Consider the following 17,351-nt stretch of genomic DNA (forward strand, 5'->3'; position numbering starts at 1 on the left):
CCGTGACGTCACTTCTTACCATGGATCCAGAACGAGCTGTATTTAGAGCTTGATTAAATAAATGATTTGTTTATAATGGGGAGGAAGTCAAAAGATCAAGGCAAATTTGGTTTCTCATGTCATGACCCCTTTAAATATTATAATTGCTGATACCTGGTTGGTGTTGATGATCCCTTGTACATTTTATAGAATAGAAGGGGACTATGCAGTCCATAAACGTACTTGTCTACAGTAACAAGTTGACAAAGACATATTCTAGTAATGAAGTTTACACACTATAAACATAAGATAAATATGGCAAGCAACAAGTTTCTTGAAACATTTATTTCACAAATATGTGCAAATACAACAATAAAATCAGTGCATTTCTTACAGTAAAATAATGGCTTTTAAATAGGAGTGTTTATTAAAGTATAACATTTGAAAGGTGTTGTTAGATAGGTCTATGAAACTACGCATTTCATCTGGTCTAAATGATTTATGTTGATATAGATAAAATGTGTATATTTGATTGTTGCGTATGTACTATAAACTGCCATTCAAACATTTGTGGTAGATAAGATTTAAAAATAATAATAACAATAATAAGTGTTTGAAAGAAGTCCTTTATGCTTACCACCAAGGCTGCATTTATTTGATCAAAATAAAGTAAAAACTATTTGAATATATTTTAAAATGTAATTTATTCCTGTGATGGCAAAGCTGTATTTTCAGCATCATTACTCCAGTCTTCAGTGTCACATGATCCTTCAGAAATCATTCTAATATGATGATTTGCTGCTCAAGAAACATTTCTCATTATTATCAGTGTTGAAAATAGTCTTGCTGCTTCATATTTTGTGGAAACCGTGATACTTTTTTTCAGGATTCTTTGATGAATAGAAGTTCAAAAGAACAGTACTTATTTGAAATAGAAACCTCATGTAAAATTATAAATGTCTCTGTCACATGTTGATAAAGTGAATGCATCCTTGCTGAATAAAAGTATTAATTTGTTTAGAAAATCAAAAAATTACTGTAAAATTAAAATCAAAAAAGTACTGACCTCAAACTTTTGAACAGTAGTGTAATATAAAATGCTGTTTTATAGGCTAAAGACCAGGCTAAAGATAGGCTAACCAGTACTGAAGGACAATACACTTTTTGTAAAGTGTTTTAAACAACAGCAGACAAAAAAAAAAATGATGAAAGATCCAAGCACAGGGCCAAATGAAGTGAATATAACGCTACTTGTCATAATGAATATGGTTCTGACTGGTTGATTCAAGCGTCCGGCGCAAGTTCATACCATCTGTACTATTAATGAATTCACAGACTGTGAACTTGAACTTGAATAAAATATAAAAAGTCCATAAGTCAGGAGTGAATGTGACCAAATGAAAGAATTAGCACTATTGGGTGTAACTCTTGTTCACATTAAAAAGCAGAGAAAAGTATTTCGTTACAAATGGTAAGAAATGGCTCCGCTACTGTTTTCCGACAGCCTCACCACCAGCGCTCCACATCCATGTGCCCGTGTAGCCAGTGGGCGTAGTTTGCCACCCGGGTGTACACCCCATACACCCTCTGACTGCCACACTCCTCTGGCCCACCCCAGGACACCAATCCGTGTGCCAGCCATCTGCCACTGTGGGAGTCCTGGGTGACAAAGGCTCCCCCACTGTCCCCCAAACAGGTGTCCTGTCCACCCTCGTAGAAGCCAGCACAGAACATATTGCTGGTGATATTGTAGTTGACGGAGCGTGACGCATAGCTAGCTTTGCATTCATCCTGCGGCACAACCGGAAGCTTCACATACTGAAGGAGCTCAGAAACGGCGGAGGAATCAGAGCTCAAGCCGCTGGTGGAGGCAGAATTATTGGCCGTGTTGATGCCCCAACCGGCCACGATACCCAATGTGTTGGGAAGAGGCATCAGGACATGACCTTCCACACCAGGCTTTGGTAGACAGACGGGTCGAAGTAACGCAGACAGCACCACCTCCTGGCTGAGTTTAACCAGAGCAATGTCATTGTTATAGTTCTGAGGATCAAACTGAGGATGGAGGATGACTCTCTCTACGGACCGATTGGTTGCCATGTGCTTTTCCCGTACATCCGTGAGGCCCAAGTGCACTTGGATGTGTTCAGAAGCGACAGGGATGACGGAAAGATCACGCCGATGAGATCTGAGCACGTGAGCGGCTGTGACGACCCAGGTTGAGGAGAGGAGAGCGCCGCTGCCAAACCAGCGATCCTCTGGGACACGGGACACGTCCTCCACTGAGAGCAAAGCCTGCCAGGGGAACAGACCGGGAGATGCTGTTCTTCCACCAACGATCCGCTTCTGCTGGGCTGGGAAGAGCTGTGACGGCTCACCGCATGCTTAAATGAAAACAGGTGCAAGTTAACATAAGCTACATTTATGCACTTCTTAGACACCGATACACTCAAAAGAGGGCTCTAGAGTCCAGACTAAAAAATGACAAGGGTGTCCTTCAATTAAAGGCCTCTAAAATTAAACATTTAGTACACAAATTGCTTTTTTGGTTGACAAATTATAAATGCTTAATAAAATAAATAGTTGTTCTGCTGTGCTTTGATAAAGGGAAATTAGTTATTAATATGAATATAGAATTATACAATAATATAAAATTGCCTGTCAATAAAAGTACATAACAAACTGCAATATTGTGGAATATTATTACAATTTAAAATAACAATGTTCTGTATTAATAATATATAGTTTTATTTATTCCTGGAATAACAAAGCTGAATTTTTTTTGCAGTCAGTGTCAAATGATCATTCTAACATCAATGTTGAAAACAGTCTTGCTACTAAATATATTTGTGGAAACTGTGATAAAAAAAATTCTAGATTATTTGATGAATAGAAAAAGTTCAAAGGAGTTTATATGACATGTACTAAAATGATATGTAACAAAGTAAAAGTATTTAGAGTATACCCTTTGATCAAACAAACTCCCATGCCTGCTTGAGACTGTTTCATGAATATTCATGATTGACTTATTGGTTCAAAAGAGTTATAATACAGTATGTTTGTGAATCGGACATCACGCCTTGCGAGCAGAAAATGCTGGCGTGCTCTCTAAAGAACTTAACGCCAATGAGTAAATTCTAAATTATCCTCGCTTTTGGTCGCAATTACACATATTTTCATCACAGTCGTTAAATTCTTTAACAATTCCAAAGCATTACATTTGAATCTTACCAAGAGGAGTGCTTGCTAGTGGAGTAGGATGTTGAGATGCAGGATTGGTACTTAAGTTTCTTTCAACATCTCCTACCATAAATACACAAACAACAGTAACTTATAGGCCTACTCTAGTAGGTTAGTACACAGTTACCATGCTTAAATGTAAAGACAATAAAATAACTAAACAAAACAGAAAAGGAATAAGAGTGATTTTAATATACTGTAAGTGACTCTGTAACACACCTTACCTGGTAGACAGGTGGGCAGTGGCGTCCCGTCCTCACTCACCCATTCCCCACTCTGATGACAAGTGTAAGTGTCTGTAAGGCCCAGTCAGAGTCAAATCCACAGTGACATTTAATATGATTTGACTTTAAGGCATCAATGGCAGAGTGAAATACTCACTGTTGACCTTGATAGAGTCTCTACAGCTGTACTGGATGCTGGATCCAAACACAGTGCTGTTTCCAGAACTCTCAAAAACAGCCTCACCCAGAACTACATCTACTGGACCACAGTCAACCACTAAAGGGGAGATAAGAGGAGAGAAAGCAAGTTAGAGTAATAATAGCCATATTTGGATTCCTTGGATGAAGATTTTGGGTTGTTTCAAATTTTTATTTGATTCAAATTTTTATTATTAAAGAGATTCTTCAGAAATCTTCAAAAGTACACTATCAGATTTTATTTATTACATTTTATTATTATTCAATTTTACTCAAATTGAAAGGTATGACAGGATTCAAGTATTGCATTATTTGTTTTATGGATTAGATGGGAGGAATTATTTGAGCAGGAAGTGAAAATTGTGTGATTTACAGAATGTTAAGAAGGAATCTTAAATTATAGAATGACAGGAATTCTCAAATATGATTGGTGGATTTTGTAGAAGGACATGCCATGTTTATTGTAAGAGGACTCTTGATGGAAGGGATTTAAAGGCTTAGTTCACCCTAAAATTAAAAGATTGTCATCATTTACTCACCCTCCAAACCTGTAAGACTTTCGTTCATCTTCAAAACACGAATTAAGATTTTGTATTGAAATCTGAGACCTTTTTGTCCCTCCTTTGACAGCCCATGCAACTACCACTGTCACTTCAAAAAGTTCATAAAGAGATCGTAAAACTAATCCATATAAATTGAGGAATTTAGCCAAAATTTTGGCCGAAATCAAGAATCTAGAATCATATGTCAAGAAATCTGTCATGAACAGACTGAATTCAGGCTTTTATTCACACATTGTGCATAAAACATTGATGAGAGAAACATAAACAGAAGCTCAACCGTAATTACTTGATGAGAATGAACCCCATCAGTTCTTGCTGAAGCTCAAACGTGCTGCGTAACACGAGAATGAAACCTCATCGGTTCTTGCTGAAGTTCAAACGTGCTGCGTAACACGAGAATGAACCTCATTGGTTCTTGCTGAAGCTCAAACGTGCTGCGTAACACGAGAATGAAACCTCATTGGTTCTTGCTGAAGCTCCAACGTGCTGTGTAACACGAGAATGAACCTCATTGGTTCTTGCTGAAGCTCAAACGTGCTGCGTAACACGAGAATGAAACCTCATTGGTTCTTGCTGAAGCTCCAACGTGCTGCGTAACACGAGAATGAACCTCATTGGTTCTTGCTGAAGCTCAAATGTGCTGCGTAACACGAGAATGAACCTCATTGGTTCTTGCTGAAGCTCAAATGTGCTGCGTAACACGAGAATGAACCTCATTGGTTCTTGCTGAAGCTCAAACGTGCTGCGTAACACGAGAATTAATCTCATTGGTTCTTGCTGAAGATCAAACGTGCTGCGTAACACGAGAATTAATCTCATTGGTTCTTGCTGAAGATCAAACGTGCTGCGTAACACGAGAATTAATCTCATTGGTTCTTGCTGAAGATCAAACGTGCTGCGTAACACGAGAATTAATCTCATTGGTTCTTGCTGAAGCTCAAACGTGCTGCGTAACACGAGAATGAACCTCATTGGTTCTTGCTGAAGCTCAAACGTGCTGCGTAACACGAGAATGAACCTCATTGGTTCTTGCTGAAGCTCAAACGTGCTGCGTAACACCAGAAGAAACCTCATTGGTTCTTGCTGAAGCTCAAACGTGCAGCGTAACACCAGAAGGAACCTCATTGGTTCTTGCTGAAGCTCAAACGTGCTGTGTAACACGAGAATGAACCTCATTGGTTCTTGCAGAAGCTCAAACGTGCTGCGTAACACCAGAAGGAACCTCATTGGTTCTTGCTGAAGCTCAAACGTGCTGCGTAACATGAGAATGAACCTCATTGGTTCTTGCTGAAGCTCAAACGTGCTGCGTAACACCAGAAGGAACCTCATTGGTTCTTGCTGAAGCTCAAACGTGCTGCGTAACACGAGAATGAACCTCATTGGTTCTTGCTGAAGCTCAAACGTGCTGCGTAACATGAGAATGAACCTCATTGGTTCTTGCAGAAGCTCAAACGTGCTGCGTAACACCAGAAGGAACCTCATTGGTTCTTGCTGAAGCTCAAACGTGCTGCGTAACACGAGAATGAACCTCATTGGTTCTTGCTGAAGCTCAAACGTGCTGCGTAACACGAGAATGAACCTCATTGGTTCTTGCTGAAGCTCAAACGTGCTGCGTAACATGAGAATGAACCTCATTGGTTCTTGCAGAAGCTCAAACGTGCTGCGTAACACGAGAATGAACCTCATTGGTTCTCATATGTCAAGCAAGCGTGCTTGAGCTTCTGTTTACAACTGATGTGTCAGGTGAAGAATGTTTATATGTGAATAAAAGCCTAAATTCCAAGCGATCGAAAAACAAATTGGACTTAACCACTCAATTCATATGGATTAGTTTAATCTTTTTATGAACTTTTTGAAGCTTCAGAGTGGTGTGTATCTGTCAATGGAGGGACAGAAATCTCTCAGATTTCATGAAAACATCTTCATTTGTGAAGACCACTTTGTCTTACGGGTTTGAAACTACATGAGGCCGAGAAATTAATTCAGAATTTTCATTTCTGGGTGGACTAACCCTTTAATTTGGTGAAGAAAAAAAATTAACCATTTGAATAGTGAAGATCACACTCATACCAAACATTAAGTCTTCACTCTTCCACATGAGTTGTCCGTTCCCAACAGGTGAGGCAGCTTTGCAGTCAGTCCTGTCTGAAAGTCTAAGTGCATTTGTGTGTATGTACTTCTGTCTCAAAATGAGCCTAATAGTAAAAGTAATGTGTACTATTGAATAAGAGTTATACAAATATGTATAAACAAATCATGTTCACATCCATACAGTACAAGTACATGCTAGCTGGTTTATTTCAGCACTCGTATATGAAACAACATTAATGGCCAGTAGATGGAGACATTCTATGATCCTTAAACTCAGTGTGGCCTTCCCAACCACACCACTTTCATTGTCAGGACAACAAAACAAGGCTTGAGCATGGAGGTGGTTAATATGATAAAATTTTGGAACAGAAATTTGCTCATAAGTCATAACCTAATTTTTTTTTTATCTTACATACATAGTCAACTGAAGTGAGTCAAAACATTGAATTTATTCAACTCAAAAATCTTTTTTATATGCATTTTTTCATACACAAATTAAGGTGAGGCCTGAACTAACCCACAAAATTCCCATTTAGTCCAGGACTAGGCTTAAACTGGAACTGGGAAACCTATAACAAATGCAGAGATATAAGAATGTATTTTTGTCATGAGATACTTCCGTATTTTACCTTTTGTATTTTAATATATTTTACATTTATTCCTGTGATCAAAGCTGAATTTTCAGCATCATTACTGACAGTCGTCAGTGTCACATGATCCTTCAGAAATCATTATTATATGCTGATTAGATGCATTCTTATTATTATCAATGTTGGAAAAAAAAAATCATGATTTTTCAGAATTCTTTGATGAATAGAATCTATTCAAAAAACACCAAAAAAAATAAAAGACCTCTTATGACCCCAAACCTTGATACTGTAGTTTATATATCAAGCTCTATATCCACAATGTACAATGGGGGTTGTAGATCATAACGGAGAGTAATTGGCTACCAGCCAGTCCCTTAAAGTTTTAACTCCGTATCTAATTGGTTAAAATGTTTGGTAGGGAACGACGTCTCCTTTGAGATTCCTTCTCTGGTGGCAAGCAAGTAGAAAAAGAAGAAGAAGAAAAGAGAGAAAGGGCAAGTGAGAAAAAAAGACAGGAGGAAAACAGAATTATAGAGTCTCTGTTAAAAAAACTTACTTTTACACAGCGGGAAGTCACTGCTCCATTTCCCATCCCTCTGACACTCAATCTGATAATGCTCAAATTCATTATCACCCTGTAAGAGAGAATGTGAATGTGATGTAAAACAGTACGGATTTGTCTTAATTAGCTTGCAACAGTCACTGCCTTTATCAGCACAAGTGAAATGTGTCCTTTGCCTGACCTGTCTCAGTGAGTATCCAGGGTCACAGGTCAAAGTAACGTGATCTTTGAAGATGTAATTAGACTGCAGAGGCTCCAGGTGTCCATTCAGGGGCGCCACTGGAGGAGAGCATTCAGAACCTGAAGATAACAGTTATTTTCAACTCTGCCACAACATACACAAACAATGATGAATATGGATTAAATTAATTCTAGCAATAATATGCATCGGTCAGTCTCTGACCCGTGGAGGTGTAAGTGAGTTTCCAGCCGAGATTCTCTCCGGAGTTGTCACTGTGAAACAGGATGTTGACCATGTTGCTTCCTGTCTGGATCTTCCCTGGTGACTGCTCACCACAGAATGGGTCAAACTCCTTGTCTCCTGCATGAATCTGTAGATAAAGCATGACATCATGAATTTAATCAATATTTATCATAATTTTTCATTATTATAATTAGTGATACACTGAACTGAATGGTTTACTGAAGCATTGAAACCGAAATTAAAGTTTTTATTTAGCCAAAAACGTATATATACTGTACTGTATATACATTTACACAGTGGCTGTTATAAAAACTTTTTCATGATAGATATATTCAAACATGTATTAAATAATAAAAGCCAGCAGGTTAAGTAATAATAGAATACATTATATATTATATATACTTCATTCTAACTGGGCAATTACAACATTCTGCAGTCAAATATTTGTGTATAATGATGGCTAAATGAAAGGGGTCATGACAGATTCTTTTTATTTTATATTTTTAAAGGGATAGTTTGCCCAAAATTTTTTATTTGACTCACCCTCAAGTTGTTCCAAAGAAACCTGTATGAATTTCTATCTTCTGCTAAACACAAAAGACATTTTGAAGAATGTTGGTAACCAGACAGTTGACGGTAGCCAACTGTGTTCAAAAGAAGAAAGAAACTCATACAGATTTGAAACAACATGAGGGTGAGTAAATTATGACAAATTAAATATTTTTTGAGGGGTAAACTATCTCTTTAAAGGACTGAATGGAGGGGTGAGGGAGGGGGGCATATGCAAAAAAAAATTGTCCATGTGACGTCACAGATCCACCAATATCAAAACGAGCCATTTTTGGAGCTTGATTAAATAAATGCTTTGTTTATAATGAGGAGGACGTTTTAAGCTATGAAACTAGCAGGGTGTGTTAATGGCACAAAGACGTGACATGTTCTCACTTTAATAAAGTCGTAGGGACAGGTGACTTCAGGGTGGTCTTCAATGTCAAAGGTGTCATCAAACTCCAGAGTGATTTGAAAACCCTCCTCCAGCTCAATGCGATACGTGCAGTCAGAGCTTTTGGGGTACGGTTTAGGGAAATCAGCACTGGCGATCTCCCCGGACCGTTCCGTATACACACTGTCATTACACTCCACTGCAATGATTACAAACACACACACACACACGTTTATATTATATCATTCAGCGTTCAAAATACAGCGACTAAAAGAGGAATACACACACATGAACAGCGATCATAAACGACTAAATCTTCTTCCTACTCTAAATCTTCAGCTAAAATATATATATTTTTAATCATATTTATTTTTTTGCATTGAAACACATGGAAGCTGTAATGCTTGCACCCTTTCTAATCGGCTTTTTGAAGTTCACAAGTTAATCCACATCTCACTGACCACCACAATGTAAATATTTAGTTGTTGGTGCTTAGCTACAATCAGCTGAGGAGGGGGCAAAGGTTAGACATAAAACAGGCTCACTCCAACAGCAACACACACATTAACAACCACCACAACACATAACAGCTACATAAATCATGAATAAAATTGCATAGCCTAATTGTATCCAAGCCAACGTTATATAAATGTGTGTACATTTGTAATTAGTTGACTTACACAATGCAGTCTCAAATGAACCTGCTGTTAGGTTTCTCTTAAAGCACTGCTTTATAATTAGGAGGAATTCCAGCAACTAATCCTGGATAATCCAACGGTGCAAGATTTATTATACAATCTATGCAATTTAGAGCAAATGTTTGACTAGAGCCCACCTACACAGCACTTGGTTTTCATTCTTGTAATCATGCATACGAAAAAAGTATGTGTTTGAACTGATGTTAAAACTAAGTATATTCTTAGGGGGAAAAAAGGTTTAGTGGAGTTCTATATTGGGTTCTTGACTCAATTTTAATGAACACTTTATGCCAAAAAAGGCTCTTTTTAAGATGAAATTTCTTAAAATATTGCATAATATATTTTCATGTTAAACAGGTTATTAAAATTGTTCTGGTGTAATTAATAAAAATGAAAACTACTAAATCTATAAAATGATCCCATAATGGGAACCCCTAAAAGGTTGTATATATGAAGCGCCTGACAGAACCATTTAAAGGAATAGTTCACTTTAAAAAAAAAAAAATCTGTCATCATTTACTTACCCTGAGATTGTTTCACACCTGTATGAATTTCTTTCTTCTGCTGAACACAAATTAAGATATTTTAAAGAATTACGGTAACCAAACAGTTGATGGACCCCATTGACTTCCATAGTATGTTTTCCCTATATGGAAGTCAATGGGGTCCATCAACTGTCTGGTTACCGACATTCTTTAAAATATCTTAATTTGTGTTTAGCAGAAGAAAGAAATTCATACAGGTCTGAAACAACCTCGGGGTGATAAATGATGATAGAATTAAACATTTTGAGTGAACTATTCCGTTAAGGTTCTATATAGAGTCTATAAGAGTGTACAGCTAGTGTTCACTTCAACTCGACTGTGCACGCACACATACAAAGGGAATTATCTTTCTAGTTGTGACTTAACTTAACTGACAAATCAACATTTTCAGGGGTATTAGGAGACTTAAAGGATTTTCCTCTCGAAGCCACATAAATAATGTTTAAACTCTGCCGCCTTTTGGCACCAAAAAGAATTGGGTCAAACTTCTGTTCTTGTGAAGAGATGTAAAAAGGGCAATGTCATTTGGCATTGCCCCTTTATTATGGAGGAACAGGTTGACGTGTATTACTGTACATTGTGTATTGAACATGCAAGTTTGTTATATTGAAGGAAACCCAACTGTAATGAAACAAAAAGGAAATGTTCTGAACAAATGCAGCTATTTCTTTTAGGTCATTAAAGCGATACTAAAAGGCTACCTTTGCAAGTTCTGTTGTCAGAATGAAGCAAGAACCCATAACGACAGGAACAGTAGAAGCCACCGATGTAGTTATGACAGAAATGATCACAGACGAGATCTTCATCGTTTCTGTCTCTACATTCGTCTACATCTGCAGAAAGAAGAAGAGAGCACAGGATAAAGAGATTGAAATAATGTGCATGGTTTTGCTACTCTAAACACTCACCAACCGCACTAAAGTGAGCCTCAAAGCCAGAGTAGCGTTCCTCATTGGAAAAGTCTGAACGGAAAGCCACGCTGAGCACGCTCCCAGGGGACACGATGACATCGGCAGCAGGGACCTGTTCTGTGTCTGTGCTCTCTCTCCCACAAAACACTGCCAGCTCCTCTGTGTCTGAATATACCTGCGTGTGAACAAACACAATAACAACAAAAAACATAAAAAATCTTACCGACCACAAACTTTTGAATGGTGTATGGTACACACACAAACACACACACACACACACTGTATAACTCTGCACTTAAAGTGATAGATCATCCACAAATGAAAATGATTTCATCAATTACTAACCTTCTTTCTCATTTCTATTACACACAAAAGCATACATTATACAGTACATGATGTTACATAATGCAGCTTTTTTTCAAAACATTTCCCCTTTTATTTTCCACAGAAGAAAGTAAGTCAATCAGACGTGGAACAACGTGAGGGTGAGTAAATGACACAACCAGACATAATCAGAGGACTGAACACATTCCAATTTCTAAATATACCTGCATGAACAAATAAAAAGCCACACAATTCAAACACTCCCAGCTTCTCATGCCATTGATGTACCCACACAAATTACACCGAAGAATGCTGCCAAACCCTCAATTTATGAAATATCTGCACAAACACAAAAACTGGCATCCACATGAACACAATTACACTCAGCAGACAGCCAACCTGTCAATCAAACCAGGGTCATGCAAACACTGCAGACCGAGACCAAAGCCAAGTCTTCATTGTGCTCCTATACACAAACACACACACATGCACAAAAACAGCCCTAAACATGTCTCTTATCTGGCTCCCAGCTTGAGTGTTTACTTTACCCGTGTCAGTGAACGGAGGAGGGTAACCTACGGCTACCAAAGATGTGTGTGTGTGTGTGTGTGTGTGTGTGTGTGTGTGTGTGTGTGTGTGTGTGTGTGTGTGTGTGTGTGTGTGTGTGTGTGTGTGTGTGTGTGTGTGTATGAGAGAGACATGCTTACGGAAATGAAAGATAATTGTACAACTATTTCACCAGACACACCTCAAGCAAAATGGCTGCACAAACAGGTATAGGCCTAGGTTAATAACACATAAAAAGGACAAGTGCGGGACAAACTGCATTTTTCTGCAATTCAATTGCAATGTTACACAGAATGCATGGAAAATTTTCTGTTCCCTTTTTGTCTGGCACCCAGTTTTTGGTCGGTTGCCTTGGCTTGTTACCATAGCAGGTTGCTGTGGGACCCACTGGGGGTATTTGAATATGAATATGCCCCCCTGCGGTGTGGGCAGCACATTGGCTCGTGTGAAATAAACGCTGTTAACTCCATCCGCCCGGGGTACCGGGGCATCTGCCACAGACTTGTCCGTCAAACGCTCTCACAGGCCATTCTTACCCATTTAAACAAAAAGTTCCTGAGACTGGAAATGAGATGCATGCTTTTAATCGAAGCTACAAGAGGCCTGCGAGTGCGTCTAGACAGATTGAGCTGCTCTTTAACTGTCGGAAAGGAAGAGCTTTTGACAGCAAGAAAAGGGGTCATTTAAACTTTTGAAACACATGGTTGACAATGACACAATGCAATTCCCTATTAGTGGCATACAAATACCATAATAATCATCCAGTACCTTGGTTTTACCATCTAATACCATTTTTACAGCATTATGCTACTTGCATCTGCAAACCTGATAAGGTTAATGTTCTTGTGTTAATTTAAATAAACAAGAGGTAGTAGAGGTGAGAGGAGATTCACTTTAATCACTTACCTTCAAGTAGTCATACTCACATAAGTATGATGGCTCTATGTCGAAGTGCATAAAATAGAGTCTGATTTGATATCCGTCTGGTACACTTATATTCCACTGTAGTTCTGTCTCTTTCGGATAGGATTCAGGAAAGTTTGGAGACTTGATGGTCCCATACATGTCCGTAAGGTGAATTACTTGAGTCCACACAGGCCATATGCACTGGGCCAAAATCACAATGACACTGTGTATAGAGGCATTTTATTTAAACTATAACATCAAATTCATCATTTTAAATATTAAACATAAAAAAGACCTTATTCACAGCAGCGCCATCTATTATTATTTTTTGTCGCTCGCGAACAGAAGATGCGTTTGCGTGAAGTGGTAACCATAGGAACAGTAGGCTACAGGTTTCAGTTAGATTTCGTATGGGACGGTACTCGGTACATCGAAAAAAGATAAGTAGGCCAGCCTAATGTCATTATGTATCACATTTTGTATAGGCTATCGCATTACAGCCCATTAAAAATAAGCGCGAGACTGCGCACCGCTAAATTTACGGACAAAAATGTAGAAGTGTCGACCCCTTTTGAAAGAAATCATTTTCACGCGGACTAAATAGATCATTTCAAACAGGTTATAGTCGGATATTGTTGAAGATTATCAGAACAGATCGATATGTTTTGGCAGCATACTTCTATCTTTAGGCTATATTTTACAGAAGAAGAAAAGTTAACGTGAAAGAAAGTTCTCACCGTACAAGCTCCATGGTTTCATTTATTTCTCTGTCAGTTGAAAAGGTGCTGCATTCCCGTCTGAACTCCTACACACGTCCCATTGCAACAGTTTACAATGAGTGCTCGATCTCCCCCACACACTGTTTATGTCGGGGCGGGGTAGACGTTGTGTTTTCTCACGCAGATATTTAGGCTACTTGCACAAAAGAGAAGTTACATTTCAATATTTAACAACAACAACGACATGTGGATGGTGTTTTACAGTAACAATGCAAGTATAAGTAGGCTATTGCATTAAGAGAAATACATCAGAGCAGGATATATGATATGCATTTCAACAAACATGTAGGCCTCTCTAGCTATAGCTATGGTTTTGTTTTGTTGACAAAACAATATGAATGTGAACAATTTTAGGTTAAAAAAATTGGTCTGTCTGCCTATCTAAGACAATGTTGCTGATTGAAACTTCATCATTTAAATTTTCACATAACTTTCTAACTAAGACCAAAACTGGATTGAATTTTCCAGGGGCCTTTAGAACCTCAAACCATAAACCCGAGACTATGATGGTCCTTGTGATACCATGATAATCTGCCCCTAAAACCCATTCTGAGCTCCTTTTCTGTCTACTCAACAGACCATGTGGTTTGTCCACAATGTATTTTGGTCTTCACTACACTTTTAAATCACAAAGGTGATCCCAGTTTGACATGACATTATAATCATATTTCATATAATTTCAAGATGGTTATGCTTGTCAGCCAAACGCAGCAAAAAGAACATTAAATAAACTATGCCAAGGTGTGTGTTCTTGTTTAACCTACATTGAGAGGACCAAATGTCCCCACAAACATAGTAAAATGTGATCATTTTGATATTGGCCATTTGGTCGGGTCCCGTGAGGAAAACAGCTTATAAATCATAAGTGATGTTGTTTTTTTGAAAATGTAAAAATGCAGTCAGTTTTCTGTGATGGCTAGGGTTAGTGTAAGGGGATAGAGTATAACAGTAGGGCCTATTGTATACAGTATAAAAACCATTACGTCTATGGAAAGTTTACTTAAAATTATAAAAACGTGTGTGTGTGTGTGTGTGTGTGTGTGTGTGTGTGTGTGTGTGTGTGTGTGTGTGTGTGTGTGTGTGTGTGTGTGTGTGTGTGTGTGTGTGTGTGTGTGTGTGTGTGCGTGCTTGCGTGCGTGCTTGCGTGCGTGTGATGACCATAGCTAACACCAGTCTGTCCTTGTTTGAGGTCACCTCTGTGTATGTGTGTATCTACTGCCGATGTTTGATGGTTTATCACTGTTGGGGATTGGAGCTGATTAATGTTTGAAACCAGAAGTTCTTTAATTCCAGAAAGATCCATTTTTTCTCTCTCAGTATAAGATAGCAAGAGAGAGGTAGTCGGACTGTTAGAATAAGTGTTATAGTCGACAGGTGGGTAACAAATGACTGCGCTGTGTGTGTTAGAAAGCCAAGAGTGTGTGAAAGACAGGGGGAAAAAAACAAAAGAGCAATGTCCGTTATGAAAGAGGACCCTGTATAGTAACCACCTTTGTGAACTTTGTAAAATTAGATCACTGGGTTGTCTCTGTTGCCTAATGGGTGAAGGTCCAGTCCCAGGTCACGGTTAGCTCAAAATCCAGCATTATTGTGCCCTGCTTAAGTAATTTACTGAACCCCAGTTGCTTTAGAAGGACAGAATACTGCACTATCACTCCGGTTAAAGAATGTCTTCTCCAAATGGCAGCTGCTACTATAAGATTGCCTTGGGTAAATGAAGTGATGGGTGACAGAGTCAATAGAATTGAGTGAAGTGCTCTTAGCCTTTCGACCTCTAGAGGGGGGTGTTGACCACCTCTGCAGTGCTTCTGCAAGCTCATGGACGCATTTTGCCAGATGATGACATGCTGACTGCTTGCCTCATGAATTTTAATTAGTTTACGTGACTGGACGCTCCAGGATAGTTATCAAGTCATTTCAGCACTGCGATATTCATGAGCGAAGCCAGTCACATTGAGATAACGTTCTCATAGGCTTAATGTTTATAAGAAAAGTGTACGATGGCTAAAAAAGGTAACATGTCAGAGTAAGAAGAGTGAAAATCAAAGTTTCAATTTAAAGTTGGTCATTACTACAGAACAAGAGTAGGCCCTGCCCATCCTTACAATACAAAAATTGCCTATCGTCCAATACTGAAAGTTTGAACGAAGTGCAGGTATGATGTCACCAAAACGCGGAAGTTAGCATTTGAGCACTTCCGGTCCATAAGTCAATGTTTTTTTTTTTTTTGAATAGGGTTTTTTTGGTTATATGGCTGAAATAAGGTATGTGGGGAACACAAGCTCAAAACACATTCACGTTTTATTCTAAGACATAAAATACATCAGTATTTCCCCACTCTTGCTTTTTTTGAAGCTGTTACGCATCTCAAATAAGGTGGTTGCTAGTTAGCAAGTGGCTAGTTGGGACTACAGAGGCTGTTGAGGAGTAAACATCACGCTGAACAGGTAAACTAGCCCACTTTTACAGCCTCATCATTACATATTATGCTTATAAGTGTACTGTAATAAACTATTCTAACTCAAAAGTTCTGGGGAAATGTTTTTAGATAAAAACTGAAAGAGTTTTCGTAAGTTTAGTGATGACGTTGAATTTGTGGCACCGTGGTGTAGTTCGTTTATAGCTTACCTTCAGTTTTTTACTTGGCGACTGCATTTAGGCTTCAGATTACATAATACTTGCGTTTTTCTGTGATAATTGTCTTAATGGACAAAATGTGTCAAAATCATAAACTTTTGTTGATCACAGAGTTTAACGATAATCCAAAAGCCTATGGGAAAATCCTATTGGATTTTTGTCGAAGGAACCAGTGTGATGCTAACTCTCGTTAAAGAATAAACTGCAATAAAGAAATTAAACAAACACACTGACAGAAATTACGATTCTTGTTATTGTTTGAGGTCCCATTTAAAGAGATTTCGGGCCCCTACTGCAGGTTTCCACAAGCAATGCCATTGTACAGGTAAACATGCAGTCCCGCCCCAAATTCCCGTCAGTCAGAAAGTCGACATCAAGCCCTCTGATTAACTAACACGCCTGAGCCTGACAGAGGCTAATGTGATTTCTTTGGGCAGTTTTATTAGTTATAGCTCAAGAGGGATATTTTAGGCATACCGTATTATTTACATCTGCTTTAAACTACTAGTAATTACATTGGCCATGTTAATTTTTAAAAAGGCATAGTAACTTTTTGTTAACATGTTCAAATTAGCTGTGCCTGAATTCCTGTACTTTCATTTGCTGGTTGCACACTCCATAACCGCAGATGCAGTAGTTAATATTGGGTAACCTATTGTTCTCGTACTGTTTAATTGAATAATACTCATCTGACATACTGTTTACTATTTGGTTGGGAAGCATATTCAGACACTGACTGTCTTTAATATAGCTAATAACCTACAATATTTTAAGTATGCACTCTTAATGACCATTCACATTTATTTCCAAAGCTTATGCTTTATAATTTCCAACTGTGCAAAAGTATGCAGCTCTTTTTCATTTTGTGTATATATTCTTGATCTCTTTAATGTTCCACCTTGGGCACTTTTAGAAAACTTTATTTCCAAACTCCATTGAAAGCTAATTATTCTTATTACAGTGTTTAAGTTTATTTATATTTAATGAGGTGTGTGTGTGTGTGCAGGTTTGGAGGTCTTTAATCTTTCCACATTAAACTGACCCTGTTTGCTTCAGAAGCTTAATACTTTAATCAATAAATATCCAAGATAAATGATTCCACACAAGGCAAACACACACTCGGTAAACAGTTCTGCTCAATATTCTTCTCATTTTGAGTCATGGCTGCAA

The 17,351-nt window shown here is 38.3% G+C and overlaps 1 protein-coding gene and 1 long non-coding RNA gene across 3 annotated transcripts in view; one reads left to right on the forward strand and one right to left on the reverse strand.

The window, feature by feature from the left end:
- Positions 1–409: 409 nt before the first annotated feature.
- On the reverse strand, positions 410–16,372 carry masp1 (MBL associated serine protease 1). Of its 2 annotated transcripts, XM_079610545.1 has the most exons (13): positions 16,173–16,372; positions 13,503–13,677; positions 12,766–12,988; positions 10,966–11,143; positions 10,759–10,890; positions 8,817–9,013; positions 7,851–7,998; positions 7,629–7,747; positions 7,442–7,520; positions 3,601–3,720; positions 3,444–3,515; positions 3,211–3,282; positions 410–2,363 (listed from the first exon to the last, which is right to left on the reverse strand). In XM_079610545.1, exons 2-13 carry the CDS (start codon positions 13,514–13,516, stop codon positions 1,486–1,488), a joined length of 2,232 nt encoding a protein of 743 aa, XP_079466671.1. In that variant the 5' UTR covers positions 13,517–13,677; positions 16,173–16,372; the 3' UTR covers positions 410–1,485. The 2 variants fall into 2 exon arrangements, with proteins under 2 accessions (XP_079466671.1, XP_079466672.1); XM_079610546.1 differs by lacking the exons at positions 410–2,363; positions 3,211–3,282; positions 3,444–3,515; positions 3,601–3,720 and adding an exon at positions 6,732–7,332 and having other exon boundaries at positions 16,173–16,343.
- LOC306997303 overlaps positions 15,687–17,351 on the forward strand; it is a 41,070-nt gene continuing 39,405 nt past the window's right edge. Inside the window, exons 1-2 of the long non-coding RNA XR_013797344.1 lie at positions 15,687–15,808; positions 15,900–15,991. This is a non-coding gene — a long non-coding RNA (uncharacterized lncRNA). The remainder of the gene's footprint in view (positions 15,809–15,899; positions 15,992–17,351) is intronic.

Source organism: Phoxinus phoxinus, assembly GCF_949152265.1.
Source record: "Phoxinus phoxinus genome assembly, chromosome: 4".
Classification (NCBI taxonomy): Eukaryota; Metazoa; Chordata; class Actinopteri; order Cypriniformes; family Leuciscidae; genus Phoxinus; species Phoxinus phoxinus.